General features: G+C 40.4%; 1 protein-coding gene across 1 annotated transcript in view; it reads right to left on the bottom strand.

The window, feature by feature from the left end:
- LOC149155486 (uncharacterized) overlaps positions 1-22,883 on the bottom strand; it is a 357,613-nt gene that overhangs the window by 265,580 nt on the left and 69,150 nt on the right. Inside the window, exon 6 of the mRNA XM_089444433.1 lies at positions 11,650-11,839. Within this exon, the coding sequence (XP_089300559.1) occupies positions 11,650-11,839 (190 nt within the window). The remainder of the gene's footprint in view (positions 1-11,649; positions 11,840-22,883) is intronic.

A 22,883-nucleotide genomic window follows, 5' to 3' on the forward strand; every position in this document is an offset into this window, starting at 1 on the left:
AAAACCATGATTCTCCATTTTTCATAGGGGAAACCAACTCTTCATCAAAACTAGGGGAATGAACCTCATCACAAACATTTATTTATGGGCTAGGAACATAACAAGGGGAGGACTGCTCAAACATGAAGAAAAACCCTTTATCAATGGCATGGCTAAAGGAAGCGTCTTCCTTAATCCCTTTCACACAAGGGCCATTTGTTATTTTTTAGGTATGTTCTATGCTGAGAACAATTTACTTCAATTTTTCACATTAACTCAATATCAATTCCAAATTAGCAATCACATTTACCATGATAGTAAAATGCAGATAGAGCATAAACATAAATCGCATAAGACAAGCCAAGCCAAGAGGACACAAGATGTGGCGCTAGGCAGGGACAAACCCTAATGTGGGGAAACCCTTGATCAATTCTTCGTATGTTCTTCAATAGTTCAGTAGAGAGAGAGAGATAGTACTTATACATCAAAAGTCAACACTTTGACTTGTCAAAATAAGAGCAGAGATCTTCTCTAAGAAGATGACACATGAAGTAGCATATCTGAACTCAGGTGATTCCATCACCATATTGTACCTATCACTATGTTGCACCATGTTGCACCCATCATCACTGTGTTGCACCATGCTGCAGCATCACACCATGTCCATCATCACTGTGTTGCACCTCATCATCATGTTGTACCCATCATCAACAAGCTACTGCAATACCACGTTGTACCATTATGCTACACCATATTGCACCATGTTGCACCAATCCTTACTGTCACCTATATGCTGCAACCATTTACACTCACTAGCCTTAGCTGCTTTGCTATGGCTTACAGCGTAGCAAAGAAGCTAGGCTATAGTTGCATACTCCTTCAACAGGTCCAAAGTGCAGACTCCTAACAGTCCCAAAATCTGCCCAGATTTGACCGCAATTGATCTCCAAGGAAAGGCTGTCCTCTTTATGTTCAGAGCAGCCTTCTATTAATATAGTTGACCTCCAAGGGAAAGTTGTCCCCTTTGCTGTAATGCAGAGCAGCCTATTTGCCCTTAACAATAGCTCTGCCTTTCACAAGACCACTCTTCACTTGCCATCATGGGTCATGGTAAGTTACAGCCAGTACCAGTCCTCAAGTAAGCACCCAAACAAGTTGTTATTACTGCAGCTAGGTTCCTATTCTTAGTTGCTGCTCTACGAGGTAGTATAGGGCTAACACCAACTCCTATACTTACCCAACAATCCACAGATCACCTTGCACTCCTTCCGTTGTCCCAAAACAGTGCTTGCCTTAACTCGGCTCTCATACAATATGAGACAGCCTCCACGCAGTCATAATGATCCTCACAGATCTGCTTCTAAAAAATAGTGACTAGGGCATTAATTCTACCAGCGTATAGGAGTCCCTTGATTGTGTATAGGAGTCACCCTTTGAACAGCAATTAGGGCTCTTTAGAACAGCAGTTTAGGCCTTCACATGTTGCTGGTTAAGGCCTCTTCTTCTATGGCTTAGATCACCCTTATAAGACAGCAGCTAGCGTAGCATAAGACAGCAACTAGGGCTAGATATGATGATGTCTAGGTTTCCTTGTCTGGACTGCATATAGGGGTCCTTTTTGGGCTTCGTATAGAAGCTCCCTTTTACTGTGTTTAGGGCTTGAACTCTCTTCTACAACAGTGTTGAGACTTCCTCCATTAACTGTGTTTATTAGGGCAGTGTTAGAAGCTAGGTCATCTTCTTTTAGGGCTGCGTAGATCCTTCTTTCCCATGGTAGCATTCAGATCTAGGGCAGCGTATCCTCTAAGTGACTCCTTCCACCAAAACCCAAAGACAAGTGGAGAGGAAGAGATCACAAGAAGAGTATGTGACTAAATGACTAGCAAGCCACCTCTTTTTATTCTAAAACGTTGAGCACAAGTGGGGGCAATTTGGTTGCTGGTCGACCTTGACGAATTGTCCCATAACACAAATAAATTCATATCTCCATGAATACATGTCGAAGTCGGATGATCTTTAGATCAATTGTACACCTTTCGACAAGAAGAATCCAAGAAAAATATCAGCTGCCATAAATAAGATGACCCACATAGAGTTTGGCCCTAGTTGCCAATTTTAACACTCCCTCTCAACTAGGGAAAACTCCATTTTCTAATCCATCTGCCAGACTGTGCTATCTCTGCCATCAGTGCCCTGCACTACTCTACTCTATTGAACTATGAAGAAGAAGAAATGATCGAGAATGTATCATACCATCCTCTACTAACCAAAAGTCAGTCCCATATAGAGTGTGTCATACCACTCTTACTGATCCGAAATCAGTTCCAAATAAAGAGAGTGTACCATACCACTCTTACTGATCCGAAATCGGTTCCAAAAGAGAGTGAGTTATATCACTCTTATTGACCCGAAGTCAGTTCCAATTGATCCCAGATCAATATCATCCTAGCATAGGGAATACAGTAGTAACACGATGCGTCCATCAGTACTACTATGGTCCCTATCCTCATTTCCCTACTCATTGGCCAAATAAAAGGTACTTCCCATGTGTCCCAGACTGCATGGGTAGGATGTCTCAGCAGGAGAAGGATGAACCACTCATCCTGCCTACATGTCGCCAAGGGTATCCCGACTCCCAGGGGAAGGCTGAACCACTCACCCTGTACACAACAAATCACTAGGGGAAGGCTGAATTTCTCACCCTATGACTATGTCTCGGCAGGAGAAGAATGAACCACTCATCCTTCCTACATAGCAAACCACTAGGGGAAGGTTGAACCACTCACCCTATGGTTGCTCATCGCTCCAAGATGTACCCTCGAGCTCCCAGAACTCAATGTCCATATCATACAGGACCCTTAGCAAAGAGTCTCTCCACGACTCCTAGTCATTCTCGGAAAGTCAAGAATTTGACCTTTCTCAGGGGCTTCGATAGAATATCGACAACATGCACATCAGTCTCAATGCGATGGAGCCTTCTTGCTCCTTGATGTACCATATCCCAAATAAAGTGGTACCTGATGTCTATATGCTTGGAGCGATCATAGAACACGGGATTCCTCAACAATCGAATCCCCCTCTGGTTGTCACAGAAGATCATGATGGTATCCAGCACGTGTCCAAACAGCTCACTGAAGAGCTTCCACAACCAGACAGCTTCACAGGAGGCCATACTCACTGCTATGTATTCGGCCTCATCGGTGCTCAAAGCAACTGACTTCTGCTTCCTTCTCATCCAGGATATCGAGGCAGAACCCAAAGAGAACCAACAACCGGAAGTGCTCTTGCGATCCTCCACACTGCCTGCCTTTTCAGCATCAGAATAATCATGCAGCTTCACATTTCTAGCAATGAATCTCAATCCATGAGAGATTGTGCCCTGAAGATATCTCAAATGACTCTTGGCACCAATCCAGTGAGGCTCAACCATATATGAGCTCAACATGCTAAATGCAAAACATATATCTAAACGAGAGTTCACCAAGAACTTCAATGCTAGAATGAATTTATGAAACCCAGAGGCCTTAGAGGAGGCCTATTGAAGTCAATAGGTGCCAAAATGTGAAATAGGACTCCCAAAGCAGTCGACAAGGGCGTGGCCCCTTGTTCTCCAAGTAATAAACCTGTGGTGCTCCCAAGTGGGTGTGGGGGCACACAAGTGTCCTTATGTGTCTCCAAACAAATCAAAGATGCTTGTAGACCATCTACAAGGGCTCGGATGATGGTATAAGTGATGCCACATCACCATACAAGTCCTAGGTCATCTGTAGAGTGCATAATGTGACTGTGGGATCGATTGGGCATGGTGAACCAGGTGGGTTGGGCATGGTGAACCAAGTGCATATTCCTCGTTCAATAGGTGAACCATAAGTGATCTCTGAAAGACTCTAGGGATCCATGTTATGGTACCTGCTGTTGTGGAGGCCCATGGTTCTCTACACACACCCTACATGTGCCAATGTAGCCCTCTGGAGGGTTAAGACCCCGTATAGGGAGACCAAACCCAAAATGAAGACCATCTGCAATCCTACATAAGATCCAATGCGTCCCCATACCTTCCAACATATCAAGTCATTAAAGCAATCAAGTAAAAGAGTTTACAAACCATGGAAAACAAGTGGGCACTTCATAATGGCATGCCCTTCCATAGTGGGCTTTGGCATGTGCTAATGTCTCCAAGCTCCAAGAGGGGTTAACCAATCATCCTATTAGGTGGTTTCTGCTTCTAAAGGGGGTGATATGTTCATGGTACATCCGTCAAATGGTGGTGGCATGTGATACAATGATGGAATGGAGTAGGGGACAAAGGGGAACAACCTGGGTCACATCCCATGGCACAAGGGTAGCTAATAAAAGGGAAGCCCACACTTGGGTAAATAATGTGTAGAAAGAAGCAATCGTGGTACTTGAGTTACCCCGACCATGGTTTTTCCACCCTTCCTCGAATGTCTTTTGTCTTTTATGATTCTCTTTCGTTAACTGCTTGGGGCTCAAAGGAATGAGAGCATGATGTGCAAAGTATAGCAGTGGATACCCCTTTTTAAGGTGAGGTAGTCCATAGCCCACCAGGGGTTGGAACAATCATGAGTTCCTGAATGATGAAGGAGATTCATCTAAGGCCTATAGGACGCAGGGTGATGGCCCTGGAAGGGGAAGTTCATGTAATGGCTTTTTCCCACGCACTAAATGTGTTTGTCCCGACAATCATTTGCATTTTGTGGTACAATTTCCTCGTGAATGTGGCCAATTATGCTTTTTCTTTCCTTTTTAGTTGCATCAACCTCCTAGGCATCGTTCCAAGGCCAACCCAAGATGTGGGAAAGGGGAGGTGGTGACTGACCCTATGTGGACCCAGTGGAGGAATGTGGACCCAAGTGGGAGAGGTGATGAAAAGGGTTATAATCAAGGTTGCACAAAACGAGGAAACGGGTACGAGTTTCCGAAACAGGAAGCGATACGAAACGCAACCTCCCCAAATTTTGGAAACGGGGAAACGCGAATATATATATATATATATATATATATATATTAGGACATTTAAGAAATATATATATATATATGTGCAATCATAAAGCATATATGATACATTCTAATTTATTACATTATGATAAAATTGTCAATTGTCAATGCATAAACTATAAGTCTCTAAATTTACATCACATTTACTCATGAATGATCACATAATGAAAATAGAAATATCCAAAATCAGCCACGAGAAATTTCTAATTTCTTGTCTCATGCTTGATTGGGAGTCTCCTCCTACATAGTCGAACGGCCTTAGTGCTCTTGATTAAATACAAGTTTCATACCCTAGTACCCTACATGCTCTTGGATATTGGGAGTCTCCCCTGCATAGAGGGCTTGGTTCTCTTGATTAAATACAAGTTCCATACCCTAGTACATGATAAAATCCAATGGAAACATTGCAATCCCCCCAATCCTGAAATCCTGAAAAACAAATAAGTCTGCTGGATTTTGAGTGAGATCTAAAATTCTACTTTCTCCATATGAAATCCAATGAGGGCGAAACCACTCTCAAACATCCTGAGTCATTTCATGGTAATGTTACAAATTTAAGTAAAATGATGAAAATGAAAAATAAAGGAGAATATCACTTTTACTTTAAGAATTTAACATTACCATGAACTGCATATGCCTCAAACTTCCTAATGAACTGCATATACTAGGGCAAAAGTTCACTTTTATAACTTTAGACAAACATCTAAAAGCAACTAGAAGGCATTAGGAAAACCTAATAATAAATTAGAAAACAAATTTAAAAAAAAAATTAAAAAATTAAAAAAAACACAAATTACAAGCTGAAACGTGCGTCGTACGGCCGTGAAACGCGTTTCCGGCCATACTGGCCACATTTCCGCATTGTGAAACATGCCAGTACGGCCGGAAACGCATTTCACGGCCGTACCACACGTGTTTCAGGGTTTCATTTCCGTTTCCGTACGGAAACGGCCTCCTACCCTATGTTTCCTGCAACTTAGGTTATAACGAACGGAAAGGGAGTGTGTAAAATCCTTGGCAAGTGGCTGAAAATATTTCTTTAATCTATGTCCATTCACCAAGAACACTAAGCTTTGTCCATCAATAGTTTTAATCTCTACGGCTCCATTCTCAAATACTCGAACCACCTCATAAGGTCCCATCCAGCGTGTATGGAATTTTCCTATATGTGAATCGGGGATTGGGACCACGCATCCAAAATCAGGGTTTCTCATGTAATACCATCCCAGAAGAAGCCCAAAGGCGAGTAAAAGAGACACCACGGGACTAGGGTTCAAGGTTAACATCCTAAAAGAGATCTAGGGGACAAGAGCACAGACCTAGTCCACTCTTTCTGCCGAATCCCCCCATTAGTCCATGCCCAAGAGTTTCCATGATAAGTAAACTAAAATACTCAATTACCAAATGATAAAGCATACCTTTAAGTTTAGGAGGCCCACCTTCAAACATACAATCATGACAAATGGATGAGGGACCACATGGTTGGCTCAGGTGGCGAAGAAATGGCACAACGAGCTAGTTGGTGGCTGCAAGAGGTTGTTAGCTACCAGCTCAGGACCATCACAGAGAAAAAAAAGCCCCTAGGGATATCACCCACAAAATGGTGGGTAACAGGACCCAAACAAGGTCAAGGGTGTGGGATAAGACTTCAAATAAATGGACTTGACCAAGTGAGGGAGGAGAAAAGGATCAAAGAGGTAAGATTTGACTTGAAATCTAGATGCAATGATCCTTAATGAAACCACTAACCAAAGGAAACCTAAGGAAGAAAGGGTCTTCAAGCTAGGGCTTGAGATAACTTGAAATTCCACCATCAAAATAGCTTCAAAACTAGAGGACCTCTCAAGGACACATCAGCGCAGTTCTTGACCAAGTTTCATGAATTTTAGAAGGCTACAATTAATCTCATGTGATGCCCTAGGAGACCTACTAAGGTTAGGGTTTAGAAAAGAAGGAGATGAGGTGAAAGAGATCTTTGTTTTGATGATGACCTAGGAGTAGACCAGTAAATAGCCTATTGGGAGAATGGATCAATGCAATCCAACGTTTAGAGGTGTCTTATACCCAATCAAGGAGACTCTTAGCAACTCTGCATGGCCTTAGAGACAGCAACTAGGTCACTAGGAATGTTTATACTTTCTTTGATGTTGTAATTAAGTAAATGAGCTTACAAATCATGGAACCAAGTGGACAGTTCACAGTGGCATGCCCTTCCATAATGGGCTTCAAAACGTACAAGTGTCTCCAAGTTCAAGAAGAAGGTTAACCAAGGACCCTATTAGGTGGTTTCACCTCTAGGGGGTGACATGTCCATGGTACCTCCATCAAATGGCAAGTGGTATGTGAAATAATGATGGAATGGAGTGGTGTATTAGGATAAGGCTCCAAGCCACATGCCATAATACAAAAATAGCTAAAATAAGGGAAGCCCACACTTGGGTATATGAATGTAGGAGGGAGCAATTGTGGTACATGAGTTACCCCGGCCAATGTTTTTCCACCCTTCTTCATATGCCCTTTGCCTTTTATATATTTTTCTTTTGCAACTACTTGGCGCTCCAGGGGATGAGAGCATGATATGTAAAATATAGCGGTGAATACCCCTTAAGGTGGGGCAGTTCATTGCCCACTAGGGGTTGGGACAATCGTGGGTTCCTTAATGATGTAAGGGACCAATATGAGGGGCCCTAGGAACCAGGGTGATGGTCTTGATGATAGGGCTACAGCTCATGTCTGGATTTTGCCCATGTGGTAAATTTGTAGGTCTCGACCATCTTTTGCATTTTATGGTACATTTCCTGTTGAGAGTGGCCAAATAATGGTTTTTTTTCTTTTAGTTCCATCAACCTTCGAGGCATCATTCCATGCCCAACCCAGGATGTGGACAAAGGGAGGGGAAGGCTAACTCCCTGTGGACCCAAATGGGAAATATAGTGAAAGGGGTTATAATGAGCGGAGGGGAGTGAAGTATATGGTGTCGAGAAGCGGGACCATGTAACCAAAATCGGGGTTTCTCACATAGTGCCACCCCTAAAGCTAGTAGCCAAGAAAGGAGATCCCACGAGACTAGAATACAAGGTTAATCATCTAATTGGACAGAGGAGGCAAGAGTACAAACCAAGCCCTCTTTTTTTATAAATAAATTTAAATTGTATATTTTTTTTAAATTCCCTTTCTCATTCATAGATATATATATATATCTATATATATATATATATATATATATATATATATATATATATCTATATATATATATATATATATATATATATATATATTTCTTTTTTCTTTTTTCTTTTTTTAATTTTTTATTTCTCCCCTTTTTTTAATGGCTAAGGCCCTACAGCAGAATGGAGAATCTCCTTAGACTTGTCTGGCTAAAAGCCTCAATCAAAGAACAACTAACTTGACGAACGGTTGTCGGCCAAAGGGTAGATTAGACTGGCTCTATGCAGTGGTTGAGTGGCCAGAGGATCGAACAACTCTGATACCAATTTAACGAACAAAGTTCGTACTATGCAATGATATTCAGAACACTAGGAACATGAAGACATCCATTGAGGATAACAAACATTTTTATTGAATAATGTATAAAAGAACTGATGTGACATATGAGATGATTACAAATGAGGGCACGCTTATATATCTAGGAAGGTGCCCCTTTATGAATAGTCATGTCCTTTAAACATGCCTCTTCAGTGTTAATTATTATTTAATTAATTATTATTATGATGATGGTTGGACAGATAGGAAGGGTATGACCCTTTTAAATTTCTTGGTACATTGTCCTAAAGGTATCATGTTCATTAAATCAGTGGATGCATCAGCACATATCAAAAATGTAGCAATGATATGTGAGTTGTTAGATGGGTTCATCCAGAAGATTGGTGTGCAGGATGTGGTGCAAGTCATAACAGATAATGCAGTTAATTATGTGTTTGCCAGCAGGATGCTTATGGAGAGAAACTGCACATTGTTTTGGACTCCATGTGTAGCACATTGTATTGATTTCCTGCTTGAGGATATGGTGAATTTCTCCTTCATCAAGGAGGTCATTGATATGGCTAGGAGTTTATATATAACCATGTTTTTGTTCTTAGTCCCATGAGGAGATACACTAGAAACAAAAAGTTGCGGCGTCCCGCAAACACATGTTTTGCCACCAACTTTATTACTCTTCAATCTCTTGTTCGATGCCAGTTTGAGCTGAAGCAAATGTTTGTTTTTTATGAGTGGCGTGATTGTAGATACAGCAGGAGACAGGAAGGGAGAGCCATTGCAAAAATGGTGTACACTGACACATTTTGGCAGGGAGTAGAAGAAGTGTGCTCAGTTAAAGAACCTATAATAAAGGTTCTAAGATTGGTAGATGGGGACAAGCCTGCAATGGCTTATTTGTATGAGGCCATGGATAGGGCCAAGTAGGCCATTCGTTCTTATTATGCAAACAAGAATTTTTTTGGGCGTGATATACATATGATGTTATGGGATCTGATTGATAGGCAGTGGACAGGGATGCGAGGTGATGGAAGGGCTACATTCCTATATTCAGAGAATGGTACTTGATCCTAAGCTTCGTAGCAAAATCAATCGCGAGATACAGTTTTATCAGGATTGTGTTGGCCTATTTGGCTTTCATGATGCTATTAGGGAAAGGACATTCACTAAGTAACAAGTCATCACTCATTAGAAATTTCAATTTAGAATTTACATATTTATAATTCTAGATTTTTAAAATTCAATTATGTAACTTTTATTTGAAAGTTTAATTATGTTTTAAGTTTTTCACTTTTTTATTTCTTTATTGTGTTGTAGATGTTTAGTGGTGAAGTTATGGTGCAAGGGCACCAAATTTGCAGAAATTGGCCATAAGAATATTGAATCAAACATGTAGCTCTTCAGGGTGTGAGCGCAATTGGAGTGTATTTGAGAAAATACACTCAAAAAAGCACAACAGATATAACTTTGAGCCTCAGCCTTCAATTGAGCAATTACATTTATAGTAATTTTAATTTATGACCCTCAAGTGTCAAGACTCATTAGTTTTTTTGACACTCTTACAAGTTAAAGCTCTCTCGCCTCAATGATTTAGTGTATGTGCATTACAATATCTGACTTCGAGTGAAGCAAATAGAAACACCAATGGATCCAGATTCCATTTCCTTAGACAATATTGATGTAATGTCTCAATGGACGGTGGAGTCTGAGGTGCCCATCTTGGAGGGGTCACCTGCATGGTTAGAGCCAGAGGAACCATTACAACAAGGGCAGCAAGAGGAGGACTCGGGGGAGGAGCAGCATGAGGAGGAGGAAAAGGAGGAAGAGGAGGAGGAGGATACTATGGGAGAAGCAGCGTCAGCACCATTTGCTATAGATATAGGAGAGCACAACTCCATTCCCAGCAGTCATTATTTGATATTAGGTTCGGGGAAAGGGCCTTCTACTGCTAGGGGTAGAAGTGGCAAATAGCCCATCATGTTTTCCCGTAAAAAGGGGGAGAGGGCACTGATTTTAGATAGATAGTTGCTAGTTGTATTTGTTTTGCTACATATAACTCATGATGATGAGATACTTTTATATATGCGATGTTATATTGTATTAGTTCTCCACATTTGAGTCATTGATTGGACAATTATCAGGGATCAGCGAGATTTGGTATTGCCTTTGATCTATCATTTTTATTTTATATCCACTACATCATATATATATCAGTGCTTTCTTCATATTTATGTGTCAATGTGTTTATATCACGTTGTTATTGCTTTATATGTTTAAAAATCTGAAAACAATGAATATATTATGCATTTTTTATGTTTGCCGATATTTTTGCTGATATTGCCGATAAGATGTTTTCTAGACCCTTGCCAATATTTCGCCGATATTGTTGATAAGATGTTTTCTAGACGCTTGCCATTGCCAATACCGATATCTTCAACACTGCATCACTATATTATTGCGATGTCACAATTTTTGCTCTAAAAAGATATTATCACTGGTAAAGACAACAATATTTTCATTTACTATCACAATGATGCATAAAAATATCTCCCTGTACATGGACAGAGGCGGATAAACTCGATATTTCAATTTTTTTTGAATATTTTTTTAATTTCACTGATATTTTGCAATATTTTCCCAATGTTCGCGATATTTCCTTTTCTGGACCATCAGCAAATATTTTTGCTGACACAATGTTTGCAACAATGGTAAAAATCACCTAATGACTTGCCCACCTCATCACCCCAAAAATATGCAGTAAAATCCAATCCATGTTTGTGAAAAACATTAAAAATGGCTCATTCCTTCCTTGGTCACTTCAAAAGAGTCAAAGACTAATCATCCCAGAATAGGTTAAGGCTTTGATTAGAATAACGGCATTAACTAGTATGACAGGAAAGCTGTTGACAGCATTGCCAGCTAAGATGCCAGCCATCCCTTCTCACTTGCATGAAATTAAAAGAATGTCTACAACTGTGAAATACTTACCAGTTTATACAAGCTTAACAATGCAACAAAAAAAACATAAAAGTTGAGAACATTTAATAGATTTTGCAAATCACTTACGCTACACACTCCTCAATCTTTAAGAAAGTAATGAAAAAATAAGAGAACTTGGAAGAACATGCAAAATGTTTAGGACATATTTCATACGTGTTGGACTTGTAGAAAGAAAGTTGTGCCTCAAAGGCATCTAATTCAGGTGTTCCTGCCATTCTATCTGCATCTGTTGTCCATATCCTTACAACTCCATCAGAACACGCAGTAACAAGATCTCCATTTGGCAAGAATTTTACATCCCACACACAGCCAGGATGCTCAATGCTTTGAATGCATGTTGCATCTGTTAAAATAAAACAAATGTTAGAAAACTGAAGTAATCTGTAGAAAAACATGGGGAGGAATAGAGATCCCATAATCCCTTAAATCGAGAAAAGCAATGCTTAAGTGTCCTCATCTACATTCAATATAAGCTGCCTATTGGGATTACTTTCATTTTGCTCTACTGGTTTTTATGCAGAAAAAAAAAAACGTAATGCAACAATAGTCTTCTGACATCAATACTTTTTTTTTTTTGTAAAAAGACTTTCACATTAAACTATTACAACAGCTTAAGAATGGTTCGTTTGCCAGAACTTGTTGGGAACATGTTCAGCCAGAGGAGAAAGCTATTCTACATGCAAGACTGCACTGGCATACAGCTTTGTTTGGGTAATCCACAACCTTATTTCACTCCTTTCCCAGTGGCATTTGGCATTATTGTTTGTCCTGTGTAAACTTCGGTGCATGTAGGTATGATGTTGGCTCTTTGTTTGCCTTACATCAACATTTTACAGGGAATGCTACAAAAACAAGCAAAAAAAAATACTACAAAGGTATTTTTTTATTTAGAGACAATATAAAAATATCAAACTTGCTGAGAATCAGGCTAAGTTACCAGGATGCAGATCCGGATATGGATGCAGATTCAGATATGGATATGGATTCACCAATTCTTTGAAAAACCAGGATCCGGATACAGTAAGGAAATAGCAAGTACAAACAATATAAATATATTTTCATAGTTTTGAGAAATAAAACATATATAAAGAGAGAGAGAGAGAGAGAGACAAATATCAATATCTATTACCTATATATCTTTATAATAAGTATTATGTATATCAAATGTTATACTCAATTTATTTATATGATAACAATAATATTATTTTATAAAATAATAATAATAATAATATATAAATATAAAATTTACGTAAATATAATATAAGTAGTTAATTACATTATCTCTCAATTTAATGAACTTAGCTATTTGAAAAATCACTGTGGCTAGAGTGTAATATGCTGGCAAATGTAATTAGTGGTTTAGTTAATATAGTGATATGGTACATCCGTTGCATCACTATGGATCGTGGCCCAAGGGCACAATGCAGCACAATGTCAAACAGAAAGCACACAGAGAGCACATTGGATTGGAGATCGAGGACAAATTCCCGCATGACAGACAACACATTCAGATTAATCATTACAGCACAACAGATAGCGCATTTATGTGGCATCTAATCATGTCAAACTTTGAATTTTATGGATGAAATTCAGTGAATGTAGTGACTTAGACTAACAATGACATTTGTCATCCATACAAATTTGCTGTCCGTATGAATCCTGAGAGGATCCCAGCAGATCCAGAACTGAATCCATATCAGATCAGGGGATCCACAGATCCAACCCCTGAACCTCGCAAATCTGGTAAAACATCAATCAGCACTCTACCCTACAAGCCTAATCTCTATCATAGAAATAAGTTAGAGATGAAAAAGTCAAAGCTCAGTCACTCTTCATTATCCAAGAAGTTGGTCAAAATGTTCTTTCAAAAAGTTAGGTGGAAAGAAGAAATCAAGGTAGAAATTATAGAATAAAAGATGTTTCATAATAGGGCCAGATGACCTCCCTGTAAATACTATAAAACAAAGGATCTTATACTTTCTTGGCCTTAAGCTATAACTGAAAAAAGAAAAAGAAAAAAAAAAAAAACACATACATGTGTATATTCAATATATGATCCCAACGCTCTGTCTGTCTCAATGCAAGATTTAAGCTATTATGCACTACAGATTTCACCATCATCACCCCTGCCATATGTACAATGCATAACTATCGATTTCAACCTTCTGCCAGACCCTTTGATATAGACACTCACAAATATGACTTCTTTACTCGTTTGTTTCAAACTTGACCAAGATTCTTTCTCACATGCCATCCATATTACTGTGAATTATTTCCACAAGAAGCATTGCCCCATTAAGGCGATGTGTCAATCCTTCCATCAAAATTTCGAATTTGATTTATCTCTCTCTCTAAAACAGGCCAAAGCCGTCCATGAGTAACAACAACTCCATCACAGAGAAACAAAATATATGATTTTCTTGTCCACAAGGTAAGAACCTTCTTAGACCTATAAAAAGAAAATGTAAAGAATTTGATGGACTTTTCTATCTAAAAAACATTATCAAATAAGTAAGGTTGACACCCATTTATGCCTCCCCTGCATCTTGCTCGTCATTTCTTGACCTTACCCTGATAAGGCAAGTCTACTATAAATCACATACTATGATACTAGTCAAGCTACAAACATTAGCAAGCCTCAATATTAATTATAACTCATTGATATGCAGGGCCCATTGTGGAGAGATTGGGAAAGGGTGTTTCATAAGCAGAATCAGCAATATGATTTTGTGACAACCCTTTTTGCCATCCCTCTTGTAAATATTGCTAGGTATTGTAATTCATGCAAATATTGTGGAAAGTAAACACAATGACTGGCTGAGAGGAGTGGACATGACTTAACAGTTTGGGGAGGAGTTCCTTGGGAATTGGTTAGCTCAGGCTGTTCATTAAATGACCACCAGTTTTTCTGACTGGGTTTAATGGCCTGCATGGCAGGCAGAGAGGTGAAGTATGGGCTTCCTTAATGAAGGATAAGCCCATACCACTTCTGTTTTCCTCATACATTGTATTGTGTGGTCAACACGCAAGAGGACGCAAGGGGGTCGATGGGAAAAGGAAGAGCTGACAGGAAACGAGGGGAGATTCATTTGAATTGCCATGGAGATAGCATTCATAAGCGCTCAAGGAGAAAACTGTACACAAGAATGGCATGTTCGATATTGGAAAGGATCACAGACATGGCTTGTCTGGCTATTACAGCAATAAAACTTGTCCCAGTTGTAGAAATTTTGAATAATTTAACACATATTCAACAGAGATTATCCTGATCATGTACTATTGCGGAATACATACACAATACATAAGCTCCTCTACGTTGTTCATCAATATAGCAGCATCAATAACAATAAAACATCAAGAGCATTCACACATTAACACAGTATGTAACCCGGGGAAAGCATCTCGCTAAAAACCCCAACTATTTGTATATTAATGATTGAGACCATGTAACATTACAAAGTACAATGCTTATCACAAGCAATCCAGTACCAGCTCCACCTGTTACACATAATACAGCTAAGATCTGATCTCCAAATCTATTCCATTGCTTGCCTGCCTCCACTGCTCAATACCTGCTCAAGAATGAATGAGAATGGTTTACCAAACTCGTATTTCACCTCCAAAGAATCACTCACACTGTGTTAGACGTGAGCAGAGGCTATAATACTGGGCAAATACATGAGCAAACTCATTGGCATACTCAATCCCTTGATTGTGCAAATCCTCATGCACAACTATAGTCACAACTAATAGCAATCTGATCCTCTAACACCTGTCCCTGTTGAACTGAACATGCACTGACATGCAACTGAGTTAACTGATGTATTCTATAGTTGTATTATGAGTTAATAATTAGTTTAACAACTCATCATTAGTCTATTTGCAATTAGACTAACTACAACTAGTTTAACCAAGTCCAACTGAACACAACTCCATCAACTCCACAATCAACTCCACCAAACTCAACTGATTGAGTTCTAACTGAAGTCATGCATGCAACAACTCAATTGACTCATAAAGAAAAGCGTACTTCCTTCTGACAACTGCATGGGCCACATCTGTAGCTCAAACTGAAGTGCTCCAAGAGAATAAGATCAAGTTTATAGTCCAAATATTATTATGAGACAATAATATTTGACTTTTCTATTTTGGACAGCCAGTCTAAAAATAGACTTTGATCACTCCTATTGTGATCACTCCTGATGTGGTCACTCCAGCTGTGATCATCAATGTTGTGGTCACTCTTGCTGTGATCATCCCTGTTGGGATCCAAAAATAGAACTTGCGCCATAATTTGTCTGCGGGCCCACTTAGTGAAGGCGACTCTTTTCACTAAGCTCCATCATCTTGTTGCAATCTCAACACTCCCTCTCGACAAGATATGGATTATCAGCAACCCCTATCCTGCCTCGGTGGTACTCGAATTTGCTCCTGGTGAGAGCCTTCGTCAAAATATCAGCATCTTGATCCTCCGTTGGAATGTATGAAAGCAACATGATCCTCCGCTGCACACAATCTCTGATATGATGGTACCTGATGTCCTTGCTGCCATATACTTGGCCTCTTGAGCTCCCTGCCCAATCTGCATCCTCCTGTCTATACCAAGATCCATATCCCGATGTGCCTCTCAAGTAACGCAATACATGCTTGCCCGCCTTCCAGAAGAGCTTGGTAGGCTTAACCATAGCTTGCGAAAGCTGGTTAACTGCATAGCATATATCAGGTCGTGTATTGACCAAATACATCAGCGACCCCACCAACTGTCGATAAACAGTGGCATCCACTTCCTCTCCCGAAGTGGCATCCTCCTTCCTCCAACCTCCAGGAAGAGGAGTATCAATAGGCTTGCAGCCATGCATGTTGAACTTCTCCAGTATCTCCCGAGCATACTTGCCCTGAGAAACAAACAGTCCACCACTGCGCTGCCATATTTTCAATCCTAGGAAATAGTGAAGGAGGCCCAAATCCTTCATCTCCAACTCTGTAGCAAGATCCTTCTTGCATGGCAGTATCAACAGCTCATCACCCGTTAGAATCAAATCATCAACATACAGTACAATGATAAGCAACTTACCCTCCACCACAATCTGGTATAGGTTAGGATCCGCCTCGCTCTTGGAGAATCCAAGTCCTGTGAAATAGTTGTCTATCCGTGTGTACCAAGAACGTGGTGCTTGCTTCAACCCATACAACGCTCTCTTGAGCCTGCACACATGCGACTCGTTGTTGAAGACCTCAAAGCCTTCGGGTTGCTCAATGTACACCTCCTCCTCAATGACTCCGTTGAGGAACGCAATCTTCACATCCATCAAATGAATGTGCCATCCCATCTGCGCTAAGAGAGCAAGAATCGTCCGTATGGAAGAATACCTTGCGACAGGTGCAAAGGTCTCCTCATAATCGATCCCCTCTATCTGTGAAAAGCCTCGGGAAACAAATCTTGCCTTATACTTCTCTACACTCCCGTCAACTGCCTGCTTAAATTTGTAGATCCATCTCGAACCCACCACTGATTTCACTTCCAGTCTAGGAACAATCTCCCATGCACTGTTTCTGACAATAGAATCATACTCTTCCACCATGGTGTCTACCCATGCAGGATCCTCCACAGCTTCCTCGAAAGAGGATGGCTCAGTCACAACACACTTGCTCATAAGAGCCATGTATCCAGTGTACCGATCAGGTGACTGTCTTTGCCTGCGTTGGGCTGTAGGTGGTCCTACAACTTTCTCTACATCTTGAGCCAGTCGCTCAGCTTCTGTCAAGCGCTTTCGCCCTCTGATGGTTGGCGCTGCATGAGTGGTCTCTTCCACTCCATGAACCTCGTCCTGTGGCTGATCCACGTCCTGAAGCTCATCCTTAGGAACTAATAGCTCCTCATCTGCATGCAAGTGTAGCTCCCTCTCAAGCGAACACTTCATGGCTTTCTCCTCCTGAAATTTTATATCCCGTCGCACAACAGTTTTACCACTGTCTGGCAAATACACACGATAGTTGTGGGGCGTATCAGTGTACCCCACAAATATCCCAACCTCTGTGGTCGGCTCCAACTTCTTCCTGGCATCCTTCGTCACATGCATGTAAACGTTAGCACCAAAAATCCTCAAATGAGAAAGATCAGGCTTCTTACCAGAATAAGCCTCCTCGAGTGTACTCATGCCAAGTATCCTATGAGGACAACGGTTCTGCACATAAATTGTTGTATTGCATGCTTCCACCCACAAGTGAAGGGGTAGGCCCTGATCATGCAACATTGCCCGTGCAGCACCCACAATCGTTCTGTTCTTCCGCTCAGCTACCCCGTTCTGTTGTGGGTTATGGGGAGCTATGAGCTCTCTACGAATCCCTTCTGCCTTGCAGAAATCCTTGAACTCGTCCGAGATGTATTCACCACCATTATCGCTCCTAAGAACCTTCACCTTCTTCCCGGACTCCTTCTCGACCAGTGCTTTAAATTCACAGAACTTTGAATATGTCTCGCTCTTCTTCTGCATGAAGAAGATCCAGCACTTACGAGAGAAGTCATCAACAAAAATCACATAATATCTGTGTTTTCCTGTCGAAGCAACTAAGAAAGGTCCACACACGTCTATGTGAATTCTCTCAAGGATCGTTGTGGCGCGACTATCCTTCTCGTGAAAGGTGGCTTTCACAAACTTCCCCAAAGTACACCCCTTGCACTGATCTGACTACGCAAGTGTGCCTTTAGGAAGCCCTGTAGTGATCTGCTGCAGTATCTTCAAGGCTCCATGGTGAAGGTGACCCAATCTCCTGTGCCACAACTCGCCATCATCCCGGCTCACCAATCCTTCTGCCTTGCCTGCCATTGTTGCGCATCCATCTACACGCAACTGATAAAGGTTCCTCACTCGAACCCCTATCTTCCGAGTCTCACCAGTTGTCTTGCTGCGCAGGAAAGCCTTTCCCTCGCTGAAAACAACATCATACCCCTTGTCTTCCAACATCGCCACTGAGATAAGATTCTTCTTCAATCCTGGAACATGCATGACTTCCTTCAATACGAAGGGTTTATCAGACTCCCTCTCAAAGGAAATGGTACCGATATTGGTCGCACTGTATCTACCATCATCGCCCATCTCAATGTGCACTCCAAGATCTTTGTCCTCCAAATCAGAGAACAAATCTCTATCTCTCGTCATGTGAAAAGACGCACCATTGTCCAAGAACCACACTGATCCCATCACACTTGAAACTAAGCATGCGATCAATGAAAAATCAAGCTCAAACTGCGAGGCTAGAGCCTCTCCTACTGCCGATCCAGCAGCCTGCTTGTTCTTCTTCTTCTGCGGACAATTAGTGGCATAGTGTTCGTGCTGGTGACAGTGAAAACACTTCGCCTTGGACATATCCTGCGTCTTGCCTTTCGCACCAGACTGAGAAGCTTTCTTGCTCTTCCCTTTCTTTGCTTTGGCAGCCAAAGCGCAATTCTCTTCATCAGATACCTTTAATGAAGATCCATTCTCACCTTTATTGTTTCTGAGTTTATTCTTGAGCGCCAGGTCGCTCTTGCTTTGTAATAACATTTGCAATCAGTTGAAAGACATTTCAACAACACTGCTGCAAATTCGATTTCCACCAGCTCCAACTCAACCGCCTCGGATCTAAGATTCATGAGAACACAATATTTCTCGTACAGATATTGACTGTATGGGCATTCACCGGTTATCTCACCTTCCAAAGGAAGGATGAATCCAGAGGCTACCTGGCCCGATTACAGACTCTGCCTGAAGAAATAGAATGTAAACACTTCCTGAATAGTAGATCTGATGATCAACAGCTCCTATACCATGTAGAAACTTTTTCTACAAATCAGCCAGCTCTGATACCATGTAGAAATTTTGAATAATTTAACACATATTCAACAGAGATTATCCTGATCATGTAGTATTGTGGAATACATACACAATACATAAGCTCCTCTACGTTGATCATCAATATAGCAGCATCAATAACAATAAAACATCAAGAGCATTCACACATTAACACAGTATGTAACCCGGGGAAAGCATCTCGCTAAAAACCCCAACTATCTGTATATTAATGATTGAGACCATGTAACATTACAAAGTACAATGCTTATCACAAGCAATCCAGTACCAGCTCCACCTGTTACATATAATACAGCTAAGATATGATCTCCAAATCTATTCCACTGCTTGCCTGTCTCCACTGCTCAATACCTGCTCAAGAATGAATGAGAATGGTTTACCAAACTCGTATTCACCTCCAAAGAATCACTCACACTGTGTTAGACGTGAGCAGAGGCTATAATACTGGGCAAATACATGAGCAAACTCATTGGCATACTCAATCCCTTGATTGTGCAAATCCTCATGCACAACTATAGTCACAACTGATAGCAATCTGATCCTCTAACACCTGTCCTTGTTGAACTGAACATGCACTGACATGCAACTGAGTTAACTGATGTATTCTATAGTTCTATTATGAGTTAATAATTAGTTTAACAACTCATCATTAGTCTATTTGCAGTTAGACTAACTACAACTAGTTTAACCAAGTCCAACTGAACACAACTCCATCAACTCCACAATCAACTCCACCAAACTCAACTGATTGAGTTCTAACTGAAGTCATGCATGCAACAACTCAACTGACTCATAAAGATAAGCGTACTTCCTTCTGACAGTTGCATGGGCCACATCTATAGCTCAAACTATAGTGCTCCAAGAGAATAAGATCAAGTTTATAGTCCAAATATTATTATGAGACAATAATATTTGACTTTTCTATTTTGCACAGCCAGTCTAAAAATAGACTTTGATCACTCCTGTTGTGGTCACTCCTGCTGTGATCATCCCTGCTGTGGTCACTCTTGTTGTGATCATCCCTACTGGGATCCAAAAATAGAACTTGCGCCATAATTTGCCTGCGGGCCCACTTAGTGAAGGCGACTCTTTTCACTAAGCTCCATCATCTTGTTGCAATCTCAACACCAGTGCCTAGAAAATTGTGCCAAACAAATATGTCTCGACTGCATGCCAAGCAGCAATTTTTTGCCTAGCTCTGCATGCCAACAGGGAGTTCACACCTGCAAAACAATCTTGCCAACAGCTGCCTCAATCTTTGTGCCGATAGATTTCTATGCAGCCTTATCACACATGCAACCCACCTCAGTTTGCATGCACAGTTGCCTCTGTTTGTGTGTTGTCCCTTTTCCCCCTCTTTTTCTCACTTGTTGCTCCTAGGTATGTGTGTCAATTTCTCTTGAAGTGCATGCTTCCTAGGAATGTGTGCCATCTTCTCTCCATGCAATTACTTTTACCCCTTTTCCCCAATCTCATAATTCACAACAAGATCTATGGATGAGATTAAATCTCATCATCTCATTAGATCTGACGGTCGCAATTTAATCATAAAGTCGCTTAAATGTACTTAATAATAAATCATTACTTTAGCAAACATTAATTAATTAAATTAATTAATGTGCTTTTACATAGGAAAAAATAAGTCACTTTGCTGGAAAAATTTGTCGAACATCTTTTGCATGCTCGACAATAAGCCTATGCAAAATCACTTGTCCAAGCTACCAGAATTCAACAGATGTTTTCATCATTGATGTTTTGAATTCCTAGGGAATGTTGTTATCAACGAAGTGGGCCACTAGTTTGGGTGGTTGTTTACAAATGGATTTACCTTATGCAACCCTTCCAACCTATAAAGATGCATAGTTACCTTGCATCAAGGACAATCTAGAAGGTTCCATATAGAAGACCTAAATGAGCCTATGAATGAGTTGATTTGCATGGTACATGATAATATTTGCTTTGTGATTCTCTAACACTCGTCAGACCCAATATTCAAAAAGGAAGGAGCGAAGGGGTCAAGTAATGAGATTTGGAGAATGCACTTTAATGGTGCACAACCCTATACAAATGTCAATGCAAGCATCGTCTTTATTTCTCCAAAAGGTAATATAATAAATTTCACTTATAGATTGGAATTTGAGACCACAAACAATGTTGTTGAGGATGAAGCTTTGCTTTACGACTTGAACTGGCCACAGGGATGGGAATAAGGATGTTGCAAGTTATTAGGGACTATGATCCCATAGTGTTACAAGTAAAAATGAATATGTAGCAAAGAATGAGAGATTAAAGAGATATAGGTGTGCAATGTGGGGTATAAAAGAACCATTTGATATGTTTTCAATTGATATTGTCCCAAGGGAGTAGAATGCCCAAGCAAATGCTTTAGTTGTATAAGTAACTAATACTTAATGATGCGAAAGCCTTACTTCAAGGGAAGTTATTGGACATTATATACCGAAACTATGTCCCAGATAATTCTAAAAACTGGCAAGTCTTTGAAGATGATTCACAGCTCATAAGGTCCATGAATAATATGTAGGACCAAGATGAAATAAATGATGAATTTGAACTGATTGACTTCCTGAATGGCAACAAATTTCCAATGGGCTCAGCTTGAATATCAAGAGTTTTTGACAAGAAACATATGTATTGTTGAGTTTTGTAGCTCAGAAGGTACTTCTAGTCTCGTGTCTTGACTAGAAGCTATCTCACAGGGTTCGCCGAATTTGAACCTTGAGGTTCGAAATTTAGCAAACAAAAAAAAAAAAAAAAAATTCGTTCAGGTTCGGCGAACCTGATAGTCGAACCTCAAATTCGAACCTCAAAGAATTCGAACCTGAAGGCGAACCTAAAGTCGAACAATGTTAGAGTTTGGGCGATTTTTGTAAGTTGTTTTAAGGTTTATGAGAAAAAGCATGGGCAGCACATGGTTTTCTTTTGTTTCGCTTCCCGCCAGCTAGTTTCCCACAGTGGCCACTAGTTTGGCTTTATTTACCATTGTTGTCGATAGATTTTCACAAGCCAACTTCAATCTAAGTGTACTCGCTCGATTGTGCTCAGTGTTGCCGTTGTGTGTTGTATTCTCTGCAATTTCCTGAATTTAGTTTCTAGATGTTGCTTGTCCCTGCCGCCTGGAGCGTTAAGTGAATAATGGTCGTGATTTGTGGCTCGTGGGTGCTCACTACTACTCATATAGCTTTATTGATTGATTTTGATTTTTATTATTTTATGTCATATATATATATAGATGTTGACAAATATGTATAGTCGAACTTAATGTCGAATCTCATACAAACCTCATCGGAAAATTCGAATTTGAATCGAACTTAATCGTTGTCGAACTCAAATTCGAACCCAAACCGTGTGACATAGACTAGAAGGACCTTGATTTGCCTCGTTAGGAGATTGAATGTGACATACATACTGTGCAACTGAGTTGCATGCATGTAAATGTGTTGCATGTGACATGCATGAGATGTGCATATAAAGCAAGTTAAATTTATGAATTGTACTTGAGTTGAAGTAGAGAAAGCT

Source organism: Pinus tabuliformis, chromosome 9, assembly GCF_031772625.1.
Source record: "Pinus tabuliformis cultivar Carrire ecotype Pingquan chromosome 9, CPIR1, whole genome shotgun sequence".
In the NCBI taxonomy this organism is placed as follows: Eukaryota; Viridiplantae; Streptophyta; class Pinopsida; order Pinales; family Pinaceae; genus Pinus; species Pinus tabuliformis.